The sequence below is a fragment of the Orycteropus afer genome, unplaced genomic scaffold (assembly GCF_000298275.1).
Source record: "Orycteropus afer afer isolate SDZICR_OR568_19922 unplaced genomic scaffold, OryAfe1.0 scaffold00013, whole genome shotgun sequence".
NCBI classification, from domain to species: domain Eukaryota; kingdom Metazoa; phylum Chordata; class Mammalia; order Tubulidentata; family Orycteropodidae; genus Orycteropus; species Orycteropus afer.
In genome coordinates, this window is record NW_006921600.1 from 22,404,126 (window position 1) to 22,423,912 (window position 19,787).

The 19,787-nt window shown below is 42.7% G+C and overlaps 1 protein-coding gene and 1 non-coding gene across 2 annotated transcripts in view; both read left to right on the forward strand.

Annotated features, from left to right (window-relative positions):
- PM20D1 (peptidase M20 domain containing 1) overlaps positions 1–19,787 on the forward strand; it is a 36,335-nt gene that overhangs the window by 9,648 nt on the left and 6,900 nt on the right. The window contains exons 2-10 of the mRNA XM_007953341.2: positions 180–266; positions 2,001–2,233; positions 2,667–2,753; positions 3,238–3,368; positions 3,648–3,767; positions 4,928–5,003; positions 5,487–5,548; positions 7,283–7,361; positions 10,240–10,311. Coding sequence (XP_007951532.1) covers positions 180–266; positions 2,001–2,233; positions 2,667–2,753; positions 3,238–3,368; positions 3,648–3,767; positions 4,928–5,003; positions 5,487–5,548; positions 7,283–7,361; positions 10,240–10,311 — 947 coding nt within the window. The remainder of the gene's footprint in view (positions 1–179; positions 267–2,000; positions 2,234–2,666; positions 2,754–3,237; positions 3,369–3,647; positions 3,768–4,927; positions 5,004–5,486; positions 5,549–7,282; positions 7,362–10,239; positions 10,312–19,787) is intronic.
- On the forward strand, positions 11,628–11,730 carry LOC122151332. Its single transcript, XR_006164103.1, has one exon. It is a non-coding gene; the product is annotated as a U6 spliceosomal RNA (small nuclear RNA).

Genomic DNA, 19,787 nt, shown 5'->3' on the forward strand with positions numbered 1-19,787 from the left:
CATTTAACTTCTTTAAGCTTGTTTCTCCATCTTCAAATAAGAAAAAACAACAGTGCCTACCTGTCAATATTTCTATGCTCTCTACAACAAGACAATGAATGTGAAAGAGCTTTTTACACGGCAGAGCCCTGTAGAAAAACCAATGGCTTTTATCATCTTTGATCTTCCATCTCTAACAGGTGCCATCCAGATCCCAACAGTGTCTTTCAGCTCAGAGGAATCCAATACGACAGCCCTAGCTGAGTTTGGAGAATACATTTATAAAGGTAATATATGGTCTACCACAAACTAGGGACAAAGGAGAGTAGGGGTAGCACTGGAAACATGGTTCTTTTCCAAGGTGATAAGGAAGTTTATTCTGTGATTGGACCAGAGGACAACCTAATTCCCATGAGCCTCCTTTGCATTTTGTACATAATAGAAACATATAGAAGGGAGAACCTAGGAATTAGAATGGAAACAGAGTAGAGTTTAGAGGTTTCCCTTTGAAGAACTAAGGCACATAGCTATTGGGTCAGAGTTTGAACTCTCTGAATCTTCACCCTATATGTGTGCCAGTCAATAAATATATAATCACAAAGGTAGAAGAGACTCCTTCTACCTGTACAACATTTCAGAACTATGCCCTCATGCTTCTCCCATCCCTACCTCAGTGTGCACAAACTCCATCCACCCAGGCTCTACCCCAGATTCATCAGTAACACATTTCTAAGCTTCTAGGCAGTCATCAACTTTGAGTTATCCTGTCCATCCTCTCCACTAGCCTCCAGCACTCATGGAATACAGAGCTGAGGAAGGCTGAGTCATGGGTAAAGGGAATCCTTGGATAGTAATGTGGCCATCTTCCTAAATCAAATAGAAACCAGCCTCTCCAAAGTCACGAGGAGTGGGAGAAGATGGCCAAGAGGCAACAAGTAGCTGTCTCACTAACACTGTGGAAGAAGGCAGGTCTGGGGTTTTCCCAATAACCAAACTTAGGGCTGGAAGTTTTAACTAAGCAATTGTTGTTGTTGTTATGTGCCGTCAAGTCAGACCCGACTCATAGTGACTCCTTGGGTTTCCGAGGTAGTATCACTACCTACAGAAATAGATTGCCCCATCTTCCTTCCAAGGAGTGGCTGGTGGAACTAAGCAATAGGAGATGAAAATAGGAAATAGTTTTTCAGCAAAGCCTAGTAAGAGATAAAAGTTCTTTTTCCCATGTATCTAAGGCCACCTATGTTAGAACCTACTTGTTACCTAATAACTGACCCTGGGAATATCTACATCTGTGCACAAAAGTGTAGCCTTTTCCTAGATGAGATAATCTTTATCTCCATATAACACAAACAGTAGGAATAATGTTTTGTTAAAAAGAGTCCTGAAAAATATCTCTGATTTTTTTTTTTTTTCATATATGAGCCATGCTTGATTCCAAGCAATTTGGATACTATAGTCTACTATATTCAAACTTTAGCATACCCCTAGTGTGCAGAGCTCTGTATCCTATTCTTATGATAATATATTATAGGTCAGACCAAGCCAGCTCTTGAGATATTGATTCTTAATGGTAGAGTCTTGATATGCATATTATTACATAGTAAAAGTACATTAAAATATGGGGAAGAAGAATTTGAGCAGTGGTCTGGAAAATCAGGAATTAGAGCTTCCTAAAGAATGGCTGGGGCTCTGGTGGCAAAGTGGTTAAAGCTTTCAGCTGCTAACCCAAAAGTCGGTGGTTTGAACTCACCAGCCACTCTCCAGGAGAAAGATGAGGCAGTCTGCTTCTGCAAATATTTACAGCCTTGGAAACCCTAGGTGCAGTTCTACTCTGTTCTATAGGGTTGCTATGAGTTGGAATTGGCTCGATGGCAGTGGATTTAGTGTTTGGGCTTAAAGAAAGGCTGTGTGTACAAAAAAAAATATAGGGAGACCAGGGAGCACCAAATAATAGCTAAATCAAAATAAACTTAATCCTGGCTTTCTCCCCCCCCCCCCACCTTTCATTCCTCTGCCTCTAGTCTTTCCTACAGTGTTCAGCACCAGCTTTATCCAGCATGAAGTCGTGGGAGGATACAGCCACCTGTTCACTGTCCAAGGCTCAGACCCCAGGCTGCAGCCCTACATGCTGTTGGCTCACTTTGATGTGGTTCCTGCCCCTACAGAAGGCTGGGAGGTGCCCCCATTCTCTGGGCTGGAACGTGATGGCTTCATCCATGGTCGGGGCACACTGGACAACAAGAACTCTGTGATGGTCTGAAACCATACATTTCCTCTGCCTTGAGGCCCTAAAGATCAACCCGGGGCAGCAGGGGTGGTGCCTAGGCTGACCCCTGGGAGAAAGAATCTTGGCTCCAGGAGATCTGGGTTCCAGCCATCAGTGTGTCGCTTCCCTTTCCTGGGCCTCAATTTCTCAGTGGTGCTGTAGATATTACAGTATGTGATCTCCAGGGACCCTTTCAGTTTTGACATTGAGACATACTTTCTTCAGGTGGTAAAAGTTTTATGGAAAGCTCTGCTTCCCCTCATTCAGTCCCCTAGGGTCATTTGAATTTGTGCTCTTTAAAGGAAGTATCTCCTATCCTAGTCCCACCAGCGCTGTTGTGGACAGCTGAATGTCTGAGTCCTTGGTTCTCCTACTTAGAAAATAAGGTTTCCTCCTTTTCCATTGTGTTTTTGTCCACCAGGCAATCCTGCAGGCCTTGGAGCTACTACTGATCAGGAAACACATCCCCCAAAGATCTTTCTTCATTGCTCTAGGCCATGATGAGGAGGTAGGGTCTATACCAATCTCTGGGCCTTCATGGGATAGAGGTACTTCACCCTAGCCCAATTTGTACCCCAGCTTTAGGGTCTCCATGTGGTGTGGTGATTTGTAAACTTCTCTGTGTGCCAGCACTATCTGAAGACCTTGACCAAAATGCAGATTTCAGGCCCTGTGCAGTAGATCTGAATTTTTAATGTAACTCCCCAGTGAATTCTGAGACAGGTGGTCCATCAATTACACCTTGAGAAACACTGGAGTGATGGAAAGGGAACTGCATCAGGACATAAATCTATTGTATTTCTGGTGATGCCACTTACTTTAATGCCAGGCACGTCACTTCTCCCTCTGAGTCTGTTTCTTCGCTTACGAAATGAGGGGTTTGGGCCCTTCTAGCTCTGACATTCCAAGATTCTGTGAGGCAGGATTGTCTAGGACCCTGCCCCACAGGTAGGGACTTGAGGTCAAGCTGGGTCTTGGTTCAATGTCTGCAGGTGTCAGGGGTGAATGGGGCTCAGAAAATCTCAGCCCTGCTACAGACGAGAGGTGTCCAGCTGGCCTTCATTGTGGATGAGGGTGGCTTCATCTTGGATGGTTTCATTCCCAACATCAAGCCCTTTGCACAGTAAGTGACACCTTGCCTCGACAGGGATTCTCATGCCTTGTAAGAAATGACCCAAGCCTAGAATCTAAGTAATGCTGAGACAACCACTCCTGCCTTCTTTACCCCAATCTTTGGCCAGTTCTGGGCTTTCTCTTCCTTTTCTCCTCTAGTGTAAATTTTTTCAGCAACATGAAGCTGACCTCCCAGCCCACCAGACTACCACACATATGGGCCTGTGGGCCTATGGGATAAACCTGGCTGGAAGGAAGTCAGGAGGGCTGGCTGTCTCTGATCCTACAGGATTGCAGTCTCAGAGAAAGGTAGCATTAATCTCATGCTGCAAGTAAACATGACTCCAGGCCACTCTTCAGCTCCTCCAAAGGAGACAAGCATTGGCATCCTCGCAGCCGCTGTCAGCCGGTAAGCAACTCCTGGCACTTTCCTTCCTTAACTTTGGGGACTCAAATTTCCTGCCCTGCAGCTAGGCTAGTAAACCATAGTGGAGATGTCAGGCAGGACAGGGACACCAATGCCCAGACAAGAGCTAGAGGTCAGAAGAGGATCTCTCAGTACATTCTTATGGTAGCTGGAGTCATCCAGAGTACAAACCAGCAGTTAGAATTGACAATGGTAGTGAGTAATGTTGTTTCTGTTGTTATGTGCCATTGAGTCGGACCCGACTCATAGCGCCCCCTCCTTGGGTTTCCAAGGCAGTATCACTACGGAAGTAGATTGCCCCATCTTCCTTCCAAGGAGTGGCTGGTGGGTTTGAACCGCCAGCCTTCTGGTTAGCAGTCAAGTGCCTTAGGTACTACACTACTAGAGCTCCCTAGTGAGTAATGTTGTTGTTGTTTGCCGTCGAGTCAGCCCCGACTCATAGCAACCCCTCCTTGGGTTTCCAAGGCAGTATCACTACGGAAGTAGGATTGCCCAACCTAGTGAGTAATGTTGTTGTTGTTGTTGTGTGCCGTCGAGTCGGTCATAGCGACCCCTCCTTGGGTTTCCGAGGCAGTATCACTACGGAAGTAGGATTGCCCAACCTTCCTTCCGAGGAGTGGCTGGTGGGTAATAGAACTGTCTAAATCCTCCACCTGCCCTGACAGGAAGACAAAGGTAAATAAGGGCTGCTGGGTGTGAGTAAGGACTGCAGGGTCAGTAATAGCAGAGCTTACCTCTGGCTCTGTTTTTTTCTTCTGACAAAATGGAAAGGAGAGCTACTTTCATTACCATGGTCAAGTCTTCATGCCAGGTAATAGGCATATAGAGGGGAGCAAAACAGATACAGTGTCTGTTCTCAAGAAACTCAGTGTTACCAGGGAAAACTGACAGGAGTTGATGAACAGGAAGCCAGAGGAGAAAGAGATGGGGGCATCCTGACTCACACTTGGAGGACAGAGAAAACTCCTGCTGGTAGACTGAGGTGGTCCTGCTGGTGCTTTGTGAGCTTCCAAATAGGATTAGAATAGGAGACGTCCCAGCCAGTCTTGTTAAAACTTCCCCCATCTCCTTCCTACTCTTCTTCCGGCTGCTGATCTTTGGCTAGGGTTGGGTGAGTCTTGAGAACATCATTTCTCTTCTAGACTGGAGCAGACACCATTGCCTAACATGTTTGGAGAAGGGCCACTGAAGACATCATTGGAGCTTCTGGCAAATGAGGTGTGGGATGGAGTACCACATATTCCTGCTCAGCCATGGAAGAGAAGAAAAGAGTGGCAGAGAACTAAACTTCAGAGTGATAGAAGGGCCCTGCTGCAGATTAGTGCTCTGCCCATTTCCACCCATTCCTAGCTGGTGGCTGAGTCAAAAGGAAAGATCCAGCTTGTTGGCTGGGCCTTGAGGTTGATGCTTATATGAAAGCTTAAGGTCTAACTCACCCAGGCACTCTTTGGGAGCTGTTTGCCATTCATCCTTGAAGCTGCTGGACAGTTGTTCTAACCATCCAGATGAGCCCAGCCAGGTGGTAATTGGCTCGTCATCCTCTACCCTCTAGTAGAGACTGCTAGCTGAACCCAGCTACACTCCTGACTGCTGAGGGCCCCCAAGGCAGATAATATAGAAAGAGGCCCAGACCATAGGTAGAGTGACCCTGTCATGATGACCCCGCTTTAATTCTGCTGACCTGATTCTCTCCCTTTTCAGTTTTCCTTCCCTGCAAATATTATCTTGAGCAACCTGTGGCTATTTCGGCCTCTTGTAAAAAGGTAAATTATTATCTTTCTTTCCCACACATTGCCCATTCCAAACCTTCCTACTTCCCAGCCCCCTCTACTTGGTTTAACTGGGCCTGACTAATTGTCTCTCAACCACTAGACACTACGTCTAATTCATATTCAGGACATCCCTCCTAGTTTTAAAGATGTCCAAGGTTTAGGAAAGTAAATGGTCCTCCAACTCTCTTCTTTCTCCCCAATGAACAGTTCTTTTTTTTTTTTTTAATTTTTATTGTGATTTGGGTGAAAGTTTACACACCAAATTCATTTTCCATACAGCAGTTCATACCCATTTTGTTTCATGACTGACTGCAATTGACTGCAATTGCCCACAGTGTAACAGCTCTTTTCCTATGTCCCTCCCTCCCATGCACTCCTGCCCTCCAAGCTGTCTCCCTGTACAAACACTGCCCTTCTCTTCTACGATTGATCACTCCAAGAAGTGTATCTATCTGATATAAATGTTCACCCCATATGTCCATCTATCTTTTGGCTAGAAGCCACAGGAGTAAGTTCCACTCCAGACCTGAAAGGTAACTAGGGACCATAGTCTCAGGGGTCTCACCAGGCTCTATCAGACCAGCAAATCTGGTCTTTTTTTTTTTTTTTTTTATGATTTTGAGTTTGTTCCACATTGTTCTCACACGCTACTCTATCCAGGATCTCCTAAACTGATCCCCCTCCAAGTGTTTGACAGTTGTAGCCAGGCACCATTTAGTTCTTCTGGTCTCATGGTCATTTAGGCTGAGGATCGCATAGTATACCAGTCCCATGGACTAGCTGTTTCCATGCATCTTTGGTTTTCTTCATTCTTTTTTGCTCTGGATAAGAAGAGACTCATTGCATCTAGATGGCCACTTGCAAGCTTTTAATACCCCAGTCACCCAGTCATCAAAGTAGGATGTAGAACAATGTTTTTGTATAGTATGTTATGCCAATTGAGCTTGATATCCCCTGTGACCATGGTCCCGAGCCCGTAGGTCCAACTATTCACTCCCTCCAGGTAGCTGGCTGTGGCCAAGAAGCCACCACAACCTTGCCCCTTGTCACCTCTATTATATACCCAGACATTCTTATAGCTCATACAAATACACATGTAGAAACATTATCTGATAACCTTATACATGGTCATGGAGACACTCACCCCTGCCTAGACATACCTGATCATTCAGCCTGTCCACCCATCTACCCACTCGTAGATCAATGCTTGCCATCACTGACAATGCAGTACTGTACATGCAAAAAGGTTCATCTTTGTTGTCTGTACCTCTCTATCTCTTCCTCTTCCTCAGTGCCACTGTGTTGATCACTCACGTTTGGTACATTGCCCTTCCCTTCACCCAAATCAATACTTGTCTTTACCAATCTAGCAGTGTTCCCTCCCCTCCCCACCCATCCCTGGTAACCAACAAAGAAAATTCCCTTCCATATATAAACCTTTCCTTGATGTTTTACAATAGTAAACTAATACAATATTTGTCCTGTGATTGACTTATTTCACTCAGCATAATGTCCAAGTTCATCCACATTATGCAGTGTTTTGCAGATTCTACATTATTCTTCAGTGTTGCATAGTATTCCATTGTGTGAATGTACCATAGCTTAGTTTTCTATTCTTCTGTTGATGGGCACTTAGGTTGTTTCCATCTCTTTGCTATTGTGAATAGTGCTGCGATCCCATTGGATAGTTCTTTCTAATGTCTTACCTTAATCTGTTTGCTTTAGGTTAATGGAGAGGAATTACATAACCAATGCACTGGTTAGGACCACCACAGCCCTCACCATGTTCAATGCAGGGGTCAAGGTAACACTGCCTGGTTCATCTCATACACTTTTTTGTCACTCCTTATCATCCACCCCTCTACCCCAGGGCTTTATCTTCTGCCTTCTCCTTCCTTCTTTGGTTACAAATTTTAATAATGGGAAGGATCAAATATGCATGCTGAATTTTTTCTATGTTATCAGTTGGCTAAGCCTCAAGAACAAAGCTTCTAGCCTACATTTTCAAGCTTTCTGACATTGCTGGCCAAATTTTGTAAGTAATTATTTCTGTAGGAGGTGTCCACAGCCCCCCTTGGGTTCTTTGGGTCTGTAGCCCCCACAAAAAATCACACTAGTGTGAATAGGGGTTAACCAAAAAACCAAACTCACTGCTGTTGAGGTGATTCAACTCATAGTGACCCCTCCTTGGGTTTCCGAGGCAGTATCTCTACGGAAGTAAATTGCCCAATCTTCTTTCCAAGGAGTGGCTGGTGGTTCAGCCTTCTGGTTAGCAGTCAAATGCCTTAGGCACTACGCCACCAGAGCTCCCTGAAGAGGGGTTATTTGGGGTTAATTCTTATGCCTCTGCTTAGGCTGTAATTGGACATGTCTTATAGTTACCTGACATTTTGGTCACGTAGATGAATCTTTCTACCACCAATGATATTTTATTATTATTATTATTACTATTCCCTGTGTTTTGAAAGATTTATCCAATTAACAATTTTAGTGAGTGATTACTATATTTTCCCCTAAATAACTGGTGTTATACTCAGTTGAAAGAGAAAAATTAACCTATTTAAAATCTATAACATTTGTGATATATAAAACCCACTGCTATCAGGTCATAGCTACCCTGTAGGACGGGGAAGAACTGCTCCCTAGGGTTTCCAAGGCTGTAAATCTTTATGGAAGCAGACTGCCTCGTCTTTCTCCCAAAGAGTGGCTGGTGGGTTTGAATTGCCAATCTTTCAGTTAGCCGTCAAGCACTTAACCATTGTGCCACCAGGGCTCTGTTGTAGTCTGTGCAACACTTAAAATATATACATTGTCATTTCCCAGAATATATTAAATGTCGGTGGCCTTAGCAAACATAAATTGCTGTAACTCTATATGAGGTTTACTTTTATAGAAAGAAGTTTTGAGTGGATTAATGCTTTGATAAATTTTTATTCCAAGAATCACTTTTCAGCAAATTGGTCCAGTGCCAGTTGAATTATCTACTAAAGCAGTAGCTCTGTTAAAAGGACCAAATCACTAGTGCACTAGTTTGTCTGTGTATAAACTTTTCTGACATCTTAAAGGGAGTTAGGTCATTCCTATTACTATCAGTACCACCAGCACAACTTCAGAGAGTGATATTCACATAGAATACAGTTTGATCTAGTGGTGCTCTGGTTGTCTGGAGCCCAGATTGGGTATAAGTGAATGGTGCCTCTGAATTAATTCCTGGCCTAAATGTGCCAGGACTAAAGTGTTCAATGTATTAGCTGGACCTGAGCTGTCTTTACTAGCTGCCTATAAACCGAAAACCCAAACCCAGTGCTATTGAGTCAATACCAACCCATACCAACCCTCACTGGGTTTCCAAGGCTTTAAATTTTTACAGAAGTAGATTGCCTCATCTTCCTCCTAAGGAACAGGTGGTGGGTTTGAGCCACCAACCTTCTGGTTAGCAGCCAAACACTTTACCTACTGTATCACCAAAGCTCCTTAGCTGCCTATAATCATCACAAAAATAATTGTACTGTGTCCTTGAATTGAATAGTGCTTCAGAAGGAAGACTGGGCAATCTACTTCTACAGAAATACTGCTTCGGAAACCCAAGGAGGGGTCGCTATGAGTTGGAACTGACTCAACAGCAGTGAGTTTGGTTTAGTTTTGGTTTTGGTTTTCTGTCTTCCCAGAATACTTTTCATGTTTATTGCTTTACTTGATCCAAATAACAGCTCTATGGAGTCCCTGGGTGGTGCAAATGGCTAACATGCTCAGCCACTAACCAAAAGGTTGGTGGATCAAATCCACCCAGAGGCACCTTGGAAGAAAACCCTAGTGATCTGCTTCCAAAAGATCATAGCCATTGAAAACTCTATGAAGCACAGTTCTACTCTGACACATATGAGTTGCCATGAGTTGAAATTGACTACATAGCAATGGGGAAAAAAACAACCCTATGAGTATCATTGTCCCCATTTGACATTTGAGAAAACATAGACTCAAAGAAAGTAATGATTCAAAATCACAGTTAATTTATAAAACAGCCCAGTTCACTTGTCTCTAGTCCAGTGTTCTTTTGCACCATACCATTTCGAAGAAAGATACACAGTGGAGAGTCTGATCTCTCATGGTCTCTGAGGAAAAAGATCTACATAGCCCAAGTCACTTCTCCAATCATCAACCTGAATCCTTCCTGGTCAGACAAAGAAAAGAGTCAAATTTTACACTTGGGTGTAGGAAACCATCACTAGTACCATCTTCATCCCCCTCTGGGATCAAATACCATGATAGGGACCTTCAGAGGCTCAGGGTGCCCTGTCCTGAGTAAACACTGATGCCAAAGGCTGCAGAAATGTCCTGGTGCCTTGGGAAAGGAAGTACAAAAAAAAGAATAACAATGGCACATCCCAGGATCTAAACAGAGATGTCTGGCCAGTCACAGAGAAAGCAGTCTTGCTCTGAGCAGTTCTCTGTGAGCCCCTCCAGGACCAAGAATTGTGGTAGTCTAGCCTAAAACTAACACACCCTTCTAGCTCTGAACATAACAACATGTTAATGGCCCAGAAAAGGCAGGAGGCAGACTAAAGAAAATTAGACCTTGGACCTTTCTATCAAAGCAGCTTCCTCTGTCTCTGCTGGGGTGGTTGGCTTTTCCTGGATAGAGATCTGATATGGGGGACTTGAGATTGTCTCTCTCTCTCTAGGTGAATGTCATCCCTCCAATGGCCAAGGCCATAGTCAACTTCCGGATTCATCCTGCACAGACAGTCCAGGAGGTACGTACCATGTTAGAGACAACTGTTCAACATCATGGAGGTGTGGCCCTTGGGACCAGGACTTACCTTCAATCCCAGAGCTGGCTCAGTTTCTCATTTGTTCAGTCAACATTTTTCAGAGGCTTCCTATGTACCAGGTATTTAGCTAGGATAGGAGAACTCTGGCTTGGGTGAACTTGGGGGCCTCAGGGTGGCAGATGAATACCAGTAAATGATAGCAATAATAGCAAACACTTACATAATGTGCTTGCTATGTATTTGGCACTGTTCTAGTATACTTTTTTAGTTTTCACAACCACCATATGAGGTAGGAACTATATTATCTTCATTTAACAGGTAAGGAAACAGAGCAGTTAAATAGCATGGCCAACATTACACAGCTAGCAGTCTGGTTCCAGAGTCTGTGGTTTTAGCCACAGCACCATCTGCAATTTTAACAATTAGGGATGAATAAATTACCATAGGACTACTGCAAAGAAGGGGCTGATAGTACCTCTGAGGATTAAGAAAGTTTTTTTTTTCTGAGCACTAGAAATTTGAGCTGGGACTTAAAGGACAGATAAGAGTTTGCTATAAGTAAGACATGCATTGTGGCTGAAAAGTAGAATAAACTGGGGAGAAGTGATGGAAGATGAAAATGGACTTGTAGGTTGGGGAACAAGGCCGCATGCCTTGTTGGGCTTTAATCTGTGGACAGAGAGACTTGTCAAGGGTCTTCAAGTGAGAGAGTGGTATATTTCAGTTTGCTCTAGGGGGATAATGCTAATGACAATACACAGGAAGTGCTGGAGTAGGAAGAGACAGTTAGGAAGCTGTTGGAACTTTGCAGGCAGTGGGTATGAAGGTCAGAACTGAGATCATGGCAGTGGGGTAAAAAAGATGACATTAACCAGTGATGAGAGAAATGGGTTCTACAGGATATGGTGGATAAATGGATGTGGGGTGAGAAATAGGGAGAATTGCTTCAAGATTTTTATGATGGGTAGTTGGCCAGGTACATATGCTGTTAATCAAGACTGGAATTCAGGAATTCAAGTAAGTTTGAAGAGAGACAGAATGGTTTAAAAATTTGGGAAGTCTATAATATATTATTGTTGTGTGTTATTCAGTCAATTTTTGACTCAGAGAGATTCCATGTGACAGAGTAGAACTGCCTCCAAAGGGTTTGCTAGGCTGTAATCTTTGTGGGAGAGGAGCTCTGGTGGCAAAGTGGGTGAGGCATTTGGCTACTAACCAGAAAGTCAGTGGTTCAAACCCACCAACTTCTCTGCAAGAGGAAGATGAGGCAATCTACTTCCATTAAGACTGATAGCCTCATGCTTGCTTCAGCAGCATATATACTGAAATTGGAACATACAGAGATTAGCATGGCCCCTGTGCAAGGATAACATGCAAATTTGTGAAGTGTTCCATAGTTTTCAGACAATAAGCACTTTATACTAATGGGTTGCAAATTTTGCAGCCCTTAATTTGAGATGTTAAGACCAGACTTCCTAACTTTTTCTTTAACTAGTTGAACTATAGACTAGACTGACATAGGTGAGGCTAAAATCCTTTGAATATCACACTGTGATCTGGAAAAAAGAAAAGAAAAAAATGTACATACTGAATGGTAAAATGTTTTACTACAAGCAAGCCACAATAAAGTATCTGTCTACAAAAAAAAAAAAAAAGATTTATAGCCTTGGTATCATTGAGGAAGAGAAAGACATAAAGAGGTGCCTGGGAAGTACAGACAACAAAGATGACCCCTTTTGCACATACAGTACTGCGTTGTCAGTGATGGCAAACATTGATATATGGATGGATAGATGGGTGGACAAGCTGAATGATTAGGTAGCCTGTGGACAGGGGGAATGTGCCCATGACCGTGAATAAGGTTGGCAGAAAATGTTTCTACAAGTGTATCTGTATGTTCTGAAGAATTCCCAGGTATATAGTAAAGCTGACAAAGGACAAGGTTGTAGTCACTTCTTGGCCACAGCCAGCTACAAATAGAAGGAGCAAATAGTTGGACCTGCAGGCTCGGGACCATGGTCACAGGGGATATCGAGCTCATTTGACATAACATACTACATAAAAACATTGCTCCACATTCTACTTTGGCAAGTAGTGACTGAGATCTTAAAAGCTTGCAAGTGGCCATCTAGATGCAGTGATTGGTCTCTCCTTATCCAGAGCAAAGAAGAATGAAGAAAACCAAAGACACATGGAAACAATTATTCCAAGGGACTGGTGTACCATGTGGTCCTCAGTCTATATGACTATGAGACCATTTGGCAAAGAATAATGAAAGTACCATGGACTACTTGTGGTGCCCGGCTACCACTGTCAACCACTTGGAGGGTGATCTATGTAGGAGATCCTGGATAGACTGGGAGAATAATGTGGAACAAAACTCAAGATCATTAAAAAAAAAAAAAAAAAAAACAGGTTTGCTGGTCTGATAGAGCCTGGTGGAATCCCTGAGACTATGGCCCCTAGCTGACTGTCAGGTCTGGAATTCAACCCACTCTTGTGGCTTTCAGCCAAACAAAAGACAGGCATATGAGCTGAACATTTACATTAGGTAGATACACTTCTTGGAGAGATCAGTCATGGGAGAATAGAAGGGCTGTGTATGCACAAGGAGACAGCTCAGGGGGCAGAAGTTGATGAGAGGGAAGGACACAGGAAAGAGGTAACTAAGGGGAGGAAGTGGGAGGGGAACTGTTACATTGTGGGAAATTGCAGCCAATGTCATGAGACAAAATGTATGTGAACTGCTGTATGGAAAATGAATTTGGTGTGTAAACTTTCACCCAAATCCCAATAAAAATTTAGAAAAAAAAAAAGATTGATAGCCTTGGAAACCCAATAGGGTTTGCTATGAGTCAGAATCAACTTGATGGCAGTGGGTTTGGTTTTTTCGGTTTCCTGGAATCTTTATGGGAGCAAGTCTTTCTCCTGCAGATCCATTGAGTGGGTTCAAACTGCCAGCCTTTTGGACAGCAGCTGAGTGCTTACCTATTACACCACCAGGGTCCCTAATATATTAATGTTGTTGTTATGTGCTGTCAAGTTGGCCCTGACTCATAGCAACCCCTCCTTGGCTTTCCAAGGCAGCATCACTATGGAAGTAGATTGCCCAACCTTCCTTCCAACGAGTGGCTGGTGGGTTTGAACCACCAGCCTCCAGGTTAGCAGTCAAGTGCCTTAGGCACTATGCTACTAGAGCTCCCAATGATCTAATATCAACATCAATTTTTAAATTACAAAGCATGAATGTATAATTGCAAACTGCCAAATGTTATGGGAATGGAAAATTTCAAAGAGCAGCTCAAGAAGACAGAGTCAATTATTATAATGAAATGTGCAAGGACATGGAGTTAGAAAACCAAAAGGGAAGAACACACTCAGCATTTCTCAAGCTGAAAGAACTGAAGAAAAAGTTAAAGCCTTGAGTTGTAATATTGAAAGAATCTATGGGCAATATATTGAATGATGCAGGGAACATCAAAAGAAGATGGAAGGAATAAACAGAGTCATTGTACCAAAAAGAATTGGTTGATGTTCGTCTATTTCAGGAGGTGGCATATTATCAAGAACCTATGGTGTTGAAGGAAGAGGCCAAAGCTGTGATGAGGGAATTGGCAAAAACACAAGTCTCCAGGAATTGACGGGATACCCATTGAGATGTTTCAACAAACAGATGCCACACTGGAGGCACTTACTCATCTATGCCAAAAAATTCGGAAGACAGCTACCTGGCCAACTGACTGGAAGAGATCCATATTTGTACCCATTCCAAAGAAAGGTGATCTAATAGAATGTGGAAATTATTGAATAATATCATTAATATCACACACAAGTTAAATCTTGCTGAAGATAGGTCAAAAATGGTTGCAGCAGTAAATTGACAGGGAAATTCCGGAAATGCAAGCTAGATTCAGAAGAGGATATGGAACAAGGGATATCATTGCTGATGTCAGATGGATCTTGGCTGAAAGCAAAAAATACAAGAAAGATGTTTATTTGTGTTTTATTGACTATACAAAAGCAATTATTCCCTTGGAATAATTGTTTTATTGACTATACAAAAGCATCAAACGTAGTGAATAACATTGAGAAGAATGGGAATTCTAGAATATTGTGCTCATGAGGAACCTGTACATAGACCAGGAGGCTGTTGTTTGAACAGACCAAGGAGATACTGCATGGTTTAAAATCAAGAAGTGTTGTATCCTTTCACCATACTTATTCAATCTATATGCTGAGCAAATAATCCAAGGAGCTGGACTATATAAAGAAGAATGCAGCATCGGGATTGGAGGAAGACTCATTAACAACTTGTGATATGCAGATGACACAGCATTGCCTGCTGAAAGTGAAAATGACTTGAAGCACTTACTGATGGTGGTTAAAGACTACAGTTGGCAGTATGGATTACACCTCAACATAAAGAAAACGAAAATCTTCGCAAGTAGACAATAAGCAGCATCACAATAAATGGAGAAAAGATTTAAGTTGTCAAAGATTTCATATTACTTGGATCCACAATCAACACCAATGGAAGCAGCGGTCAAGAATTCAAACATCACATTGCACTGGGCAAATCTGCTGCAAAAGACCTCTTTAAAAAGTGCTAAAGAGCAAAGATGTCTCTTTGAAGACTGTTGTTGTGTTGTTATGTGCCATCGAGTCGGACCCGACTCATAGAGACCCTTCCTTGGGTTTCCGAGGCAGTATCACTACAGAAGTAGATTGCCCATCTTCCTTCCAAGGAGTGGCTGATGGATTTGAACCTCCAGCCTTCTGGATAGCAGTCAAGTGCCTTAGGCACTACACCAAGACTAAGGTGTGCCTAACCCAAGCCATGGTGTTTTCAATTGCCTCATGTGCATGTGAAAGCTGGACAAAGAATAAGAAAGACCTAAGAAGAGTTGATGCTTTTGAGTTGTGGTGTTGGCAAAGAATAATGAAAATACCATGGACTGCTAAAACTAACAAATCTGTCCTGGATGATATGCACTCACAATGGTTTTTGGAAGCAACAATGGCCAGACTTCATCTCACCTACTTTGGTCATATTGTCAGAAGGCACCGTTCCCCAGAAAAGGATATCATGCTTGGTAAAGTGGACGGTCAGTGAAAAAGAGGAAGGCCCTCAACAAGATGGATTGACACAGTGGCTGCAACAATGGGCTCAGGTATAGCAAGAATTGTGCGGCTGGCACAGGACAGGGCAGTGTCTCGTTCTGTTGTACATAGATAGGGTCATTGTGAGTCAGAGCTGACTTGACAACACCTAACAACAACAAAGTGCTATGGCAGAAACCAACTTGCTGCTATGTGAAAATATAACAAGGAAACAGACCTTGTCTGCCAGTCAGGCAAGGCTGCCAAGGAAGTGACATTGGAGCTGAGATCTACAGGATGAGTAGAAGTTACATACTTTGCTCAGCATGTATAGGATATGAAAGCTTATCTAGGCATCAGGTTGAGCTAAAAAGAATTCAAAAGGTAAATCTTATCCTTCAAAAAGTGATCAAAAACAGGCACCCCAACAGCTATCAGATGAATAATACATTCCAAAAGTAAGCAGGATTTGGGCAAGTGGTATTTCCTGAATCTCTAGTGTAGATAATTAAGAGTAAGCCATAATTAGATTTCTGAGGTCGTTTCTTCCTAAGGTCTTTTCCCATGCATGGTTTCATGTGTCCTCACACAGGGTGGGAGGCACACCCCTCGCTGCAGAGTATGGGACAAGTTGACACTGTCCCGAATCACCCAGTGTTCTGGGAAGCTGGGACAGGTATAAGCCTGGACTTTGCTGCTTTTCATTGGGTGCCAACATTAGTTCGCTCCCTGGGGACTCATGAATCCAGCAAATCACTTGATGCCCCTCACTGAGCTTCTTTCCACCAGTTTTTTTCCAGCTCATTCTAACTCCATTACCTTTCCAAGGCTGTTTTCCACCCAGCTGGCAATTTCCTCTCCCCAGGTTCTGGCACTCATCCCTCCCATCCATCTCCCTGTCATAGCAGCCTTCCTTTCTTATCTATCCAATGAAATCCTAGGTCCATCCTGCCATCCTATCCCAGTGAGGAATGGAAAGGACCCTTCATTCAGAAAGCTCACAGGACCCATTCATCCAGGGCATTCCTCTCCCTTGTGCCCCAGGTCCATGCTTGAGGCCAAATGTTCAGGGCCTTGAGCAGGACCTGCTAGAAACACTGGCATCTCCCAGAGTCTTCTCCCTCCACCTTTAACTGGTCTCTCCTGTGTTCCAGACAGATAAGTCTCCAACACCTATCTTTGAGAAGTAAAAGTCTTCAGAAGTTGTTAGCTGCCATATGGGAAAGAAAATTGGTTCTGTCATAATTTTCTCTGTTTCCATGGGATCAGTTGTAATGTCTGCTCTGTCATTTTTAATTTTGAGTATTTCCTTCTTTTTGTCAATCTGAAAGCTAAAGGTTTGTCAATTTCATCAATCTTTTCAAAAAAGCAACTTCTGGTATAATTGCCTCTATTTATTATTTTTCTGTTTTCACTTTTATTTATTGTGCTTTGATCTTTGTTGTTTCCTTTCTTCTGATCTGTTTAGGCTTAGTTTTCCCTTCTCTTTCTAGTTCCTGGAGTTGCCAAGTTAGGCTGTTAATTTGCGATCTTTCATCTTTTCTTACATGGCCATTTATTGCTATAAGTTTTCCTCTGAGTGCTGCCTTCACTGTATCCCGTATGTTTTGGTATGATGTGCTTTCATTTTCATTTGACTTAGGAAATCTATGATTTCCTCCTTGACCTGTTGGTAATTTACTAGTGTGTTCTTTAGTTTCCATATGTTTGTGTATTTTCCAGTTATTGCTTTTTTTTTTTTTTTTCCTCTTATTGATTTCTAGCTTCACTCCACTGTGGTCAGAGAAAATACTTTTTATGATTTCAATCTTTTTAAATTGATGAAGACTTGCTTTGGGGCCTAACACATGGTCTACCCTGGAGAAAGATCCGTGTGCACTGGAGCAGAATGTATATTATGCTATTGTTGGTGGAGTGTGGGAAGTTGGTTTTGAATGGACTTCAAGGAATAGAAAGAAGACCAATGGGAGATGTCTCTAGGAGCTACCACTTAAGGGAGAATTTTGCAACATTCTCCCTTGGAAGATAATGAGCTCCTCCTCATCACTAAAAGATTCCAATCAGAGGCTGAATCTGCACCTATCCAAAATGTAGAGGACATTTAGTTTTTCCTTCATTCATATATTCACTCACCAAGTGTATTATGAGTGTCTACTATAAGCTCCAACATACTAATGATTGTGAAGAAGGTGTAGGATGAGGCAATGTTTTGTTCTGTTATACATAAGGTTGCCATGAGTCAGAGCCCACTTGATGACAACGATAATCAGCTATGAGCTAGTCATTCCCTTGGAATAAGGGTGAACAAGACAGGGTGCTTATTCTTGTGCAGAAGAAACAGCAATAACAAGTAATCATATAAATGAACAAGGTGATTTTTTAAGTGGCAAGTAACACAAATAAAATATCTTGATGTATCACAGAGTGATTGTGGGATGGGGTGGGGTGGAAGCAGCAAGCTACTATAGATATCGTGGTAAATGCCTCTCTGAGATGCTTACAGTGAGACCTGAGAAGGTGGCAGCCTGCAACGACCTGGAGAACAGTGTTCCAGGCAACAAGAGCACCAGCCCAAAGAGGGGGAACAGTGCTAGATGTGACCTAATTCCCACAGAGGTGAAATTCTACTGAGTGTTATGAGGTATCTAGTGCTACATTGTATCCTGTGGAATTATACAAAATCAAAAATTATAAAGGAGAGACGGGGTTAGACATTATAGGAAGCTGAACCTCAGTTTTTTGTAAGGAAGACATGCATAACTGAGTTGCTCAAAAATGGAATGGTATATAACATGTAATGGTGAGTTTCCTGCCCCTGGAATTGCTGGAGCAGAGGTTGGATGACAACCTGCTATGATGTTTTAGTAAGTAATCCCACAGCAGGATGAAAGCTGGACTTGGTAACTCTAAGACCTCTAAGAACAATTTTTAAGTATCTGTTGTCCTTGCCTTCAACAAATTTACCATTCACTTGAAAGGAAAATAAATCTACACAAAAAATAATTTGAGGCAAAATAATTAAGTGCTAAATTGTGGTAATGTGCTATAAGGACTGTGGGAGACCAGAGAAATGAGAGCAATATGCTATGAAGTAAACTTCAATGCCTCTCCCACCACTGGTATGTCCCTTCTCTGGTCCTAGTCCCAGCCTTCTGTCTTAGATTATTGCCCAATCACCTAATGTTCATTGAATGCTTACTCAGTGTGCCAGGTACTGGCCTAAACATGTTAAATAGATTATTAACTCAAGTAATGGCATCAGCAACCTCCTACCAAAAACCAAACCAAACTCACTGCCATTGAGTCAATTTTGATTAATAGCGACCCCTCCTTGGGTTTCTGAAGTGGTATCTCTATGTAAGTAGATTGCCCAATCTTCCTTCCGAGGAGTTATTATAATCCACTCATTGGAATAGATGAGCAAATTGAGGTACAGAGAGGTTAAAGAACTCACCCCAGGTTATACAGCTGTAAGTAGCTGTCCTAGGCAAAAAAAAATTTATATCACTCCTCAATTTTTGTACTAGACACTCTCCATGCTCAGGACTGTCTCTTGCCTTTTCTCTATCAATTTCCTTCAAACTCTGACTCAGAATATGCCACTAGGAATCTACCTCAAATGAATCCTACTCAGGTATAGCAAGGATTGTGAGGCTGGCACAGGACTGGAGTGTTTCATTCTGTTATGCATGGTGTTGCTATGAGTCAGAGCTGACTCCACAGCACCTAACAACAACTGCAACCCTCTTTCTGCCTCTACTGCACACCAGCTCAACTTGTATGTACTTAGGGATCAGTAATGCAAAATCCTTGTGAAGTCAGACAGACTTTATAAGACCCATCCCAGTGATACTAACTGAAGAACCTGGGCAAGTTACTTAATGAGACAACTTCTATTATTATTTTTTATAGGTTTACATCTTTTTTAATTTCATGTATCCAACATTTATTGCATGTCTTTCATGTATTTGGCACTGGAAATACAGAAATGAAGTAGACTTACTCCCTGCCCTTGAGTCAGGGCCTAGCCTAGCAGCTAGTGGGAAATCTGGACTCTTGTGGCTTCTTCCCTGAAGAAGTTTGATCTGTGTGCTCTGTTCTATTTCTAGGGCCAGGGATCTCCAAGTAATTTGGGGTAGGGAGTGGTATGCACAGCCTCAACCCACTTTAGAGAAGATGACTTAGAGAACCTCTCAGTGGGTCCAGGATATACTAAGACTGTACAGTAATATCTGTATTTCAATATTTGGGTCATACATACATGCTCTGGTGGCATAGTGCCTAAGGCACTTGACTGCTAACCAGAAGGCTGGCGGTTCAAACCCACCAGCCACTCCTCAGAAGGAAGATGGGGCAAT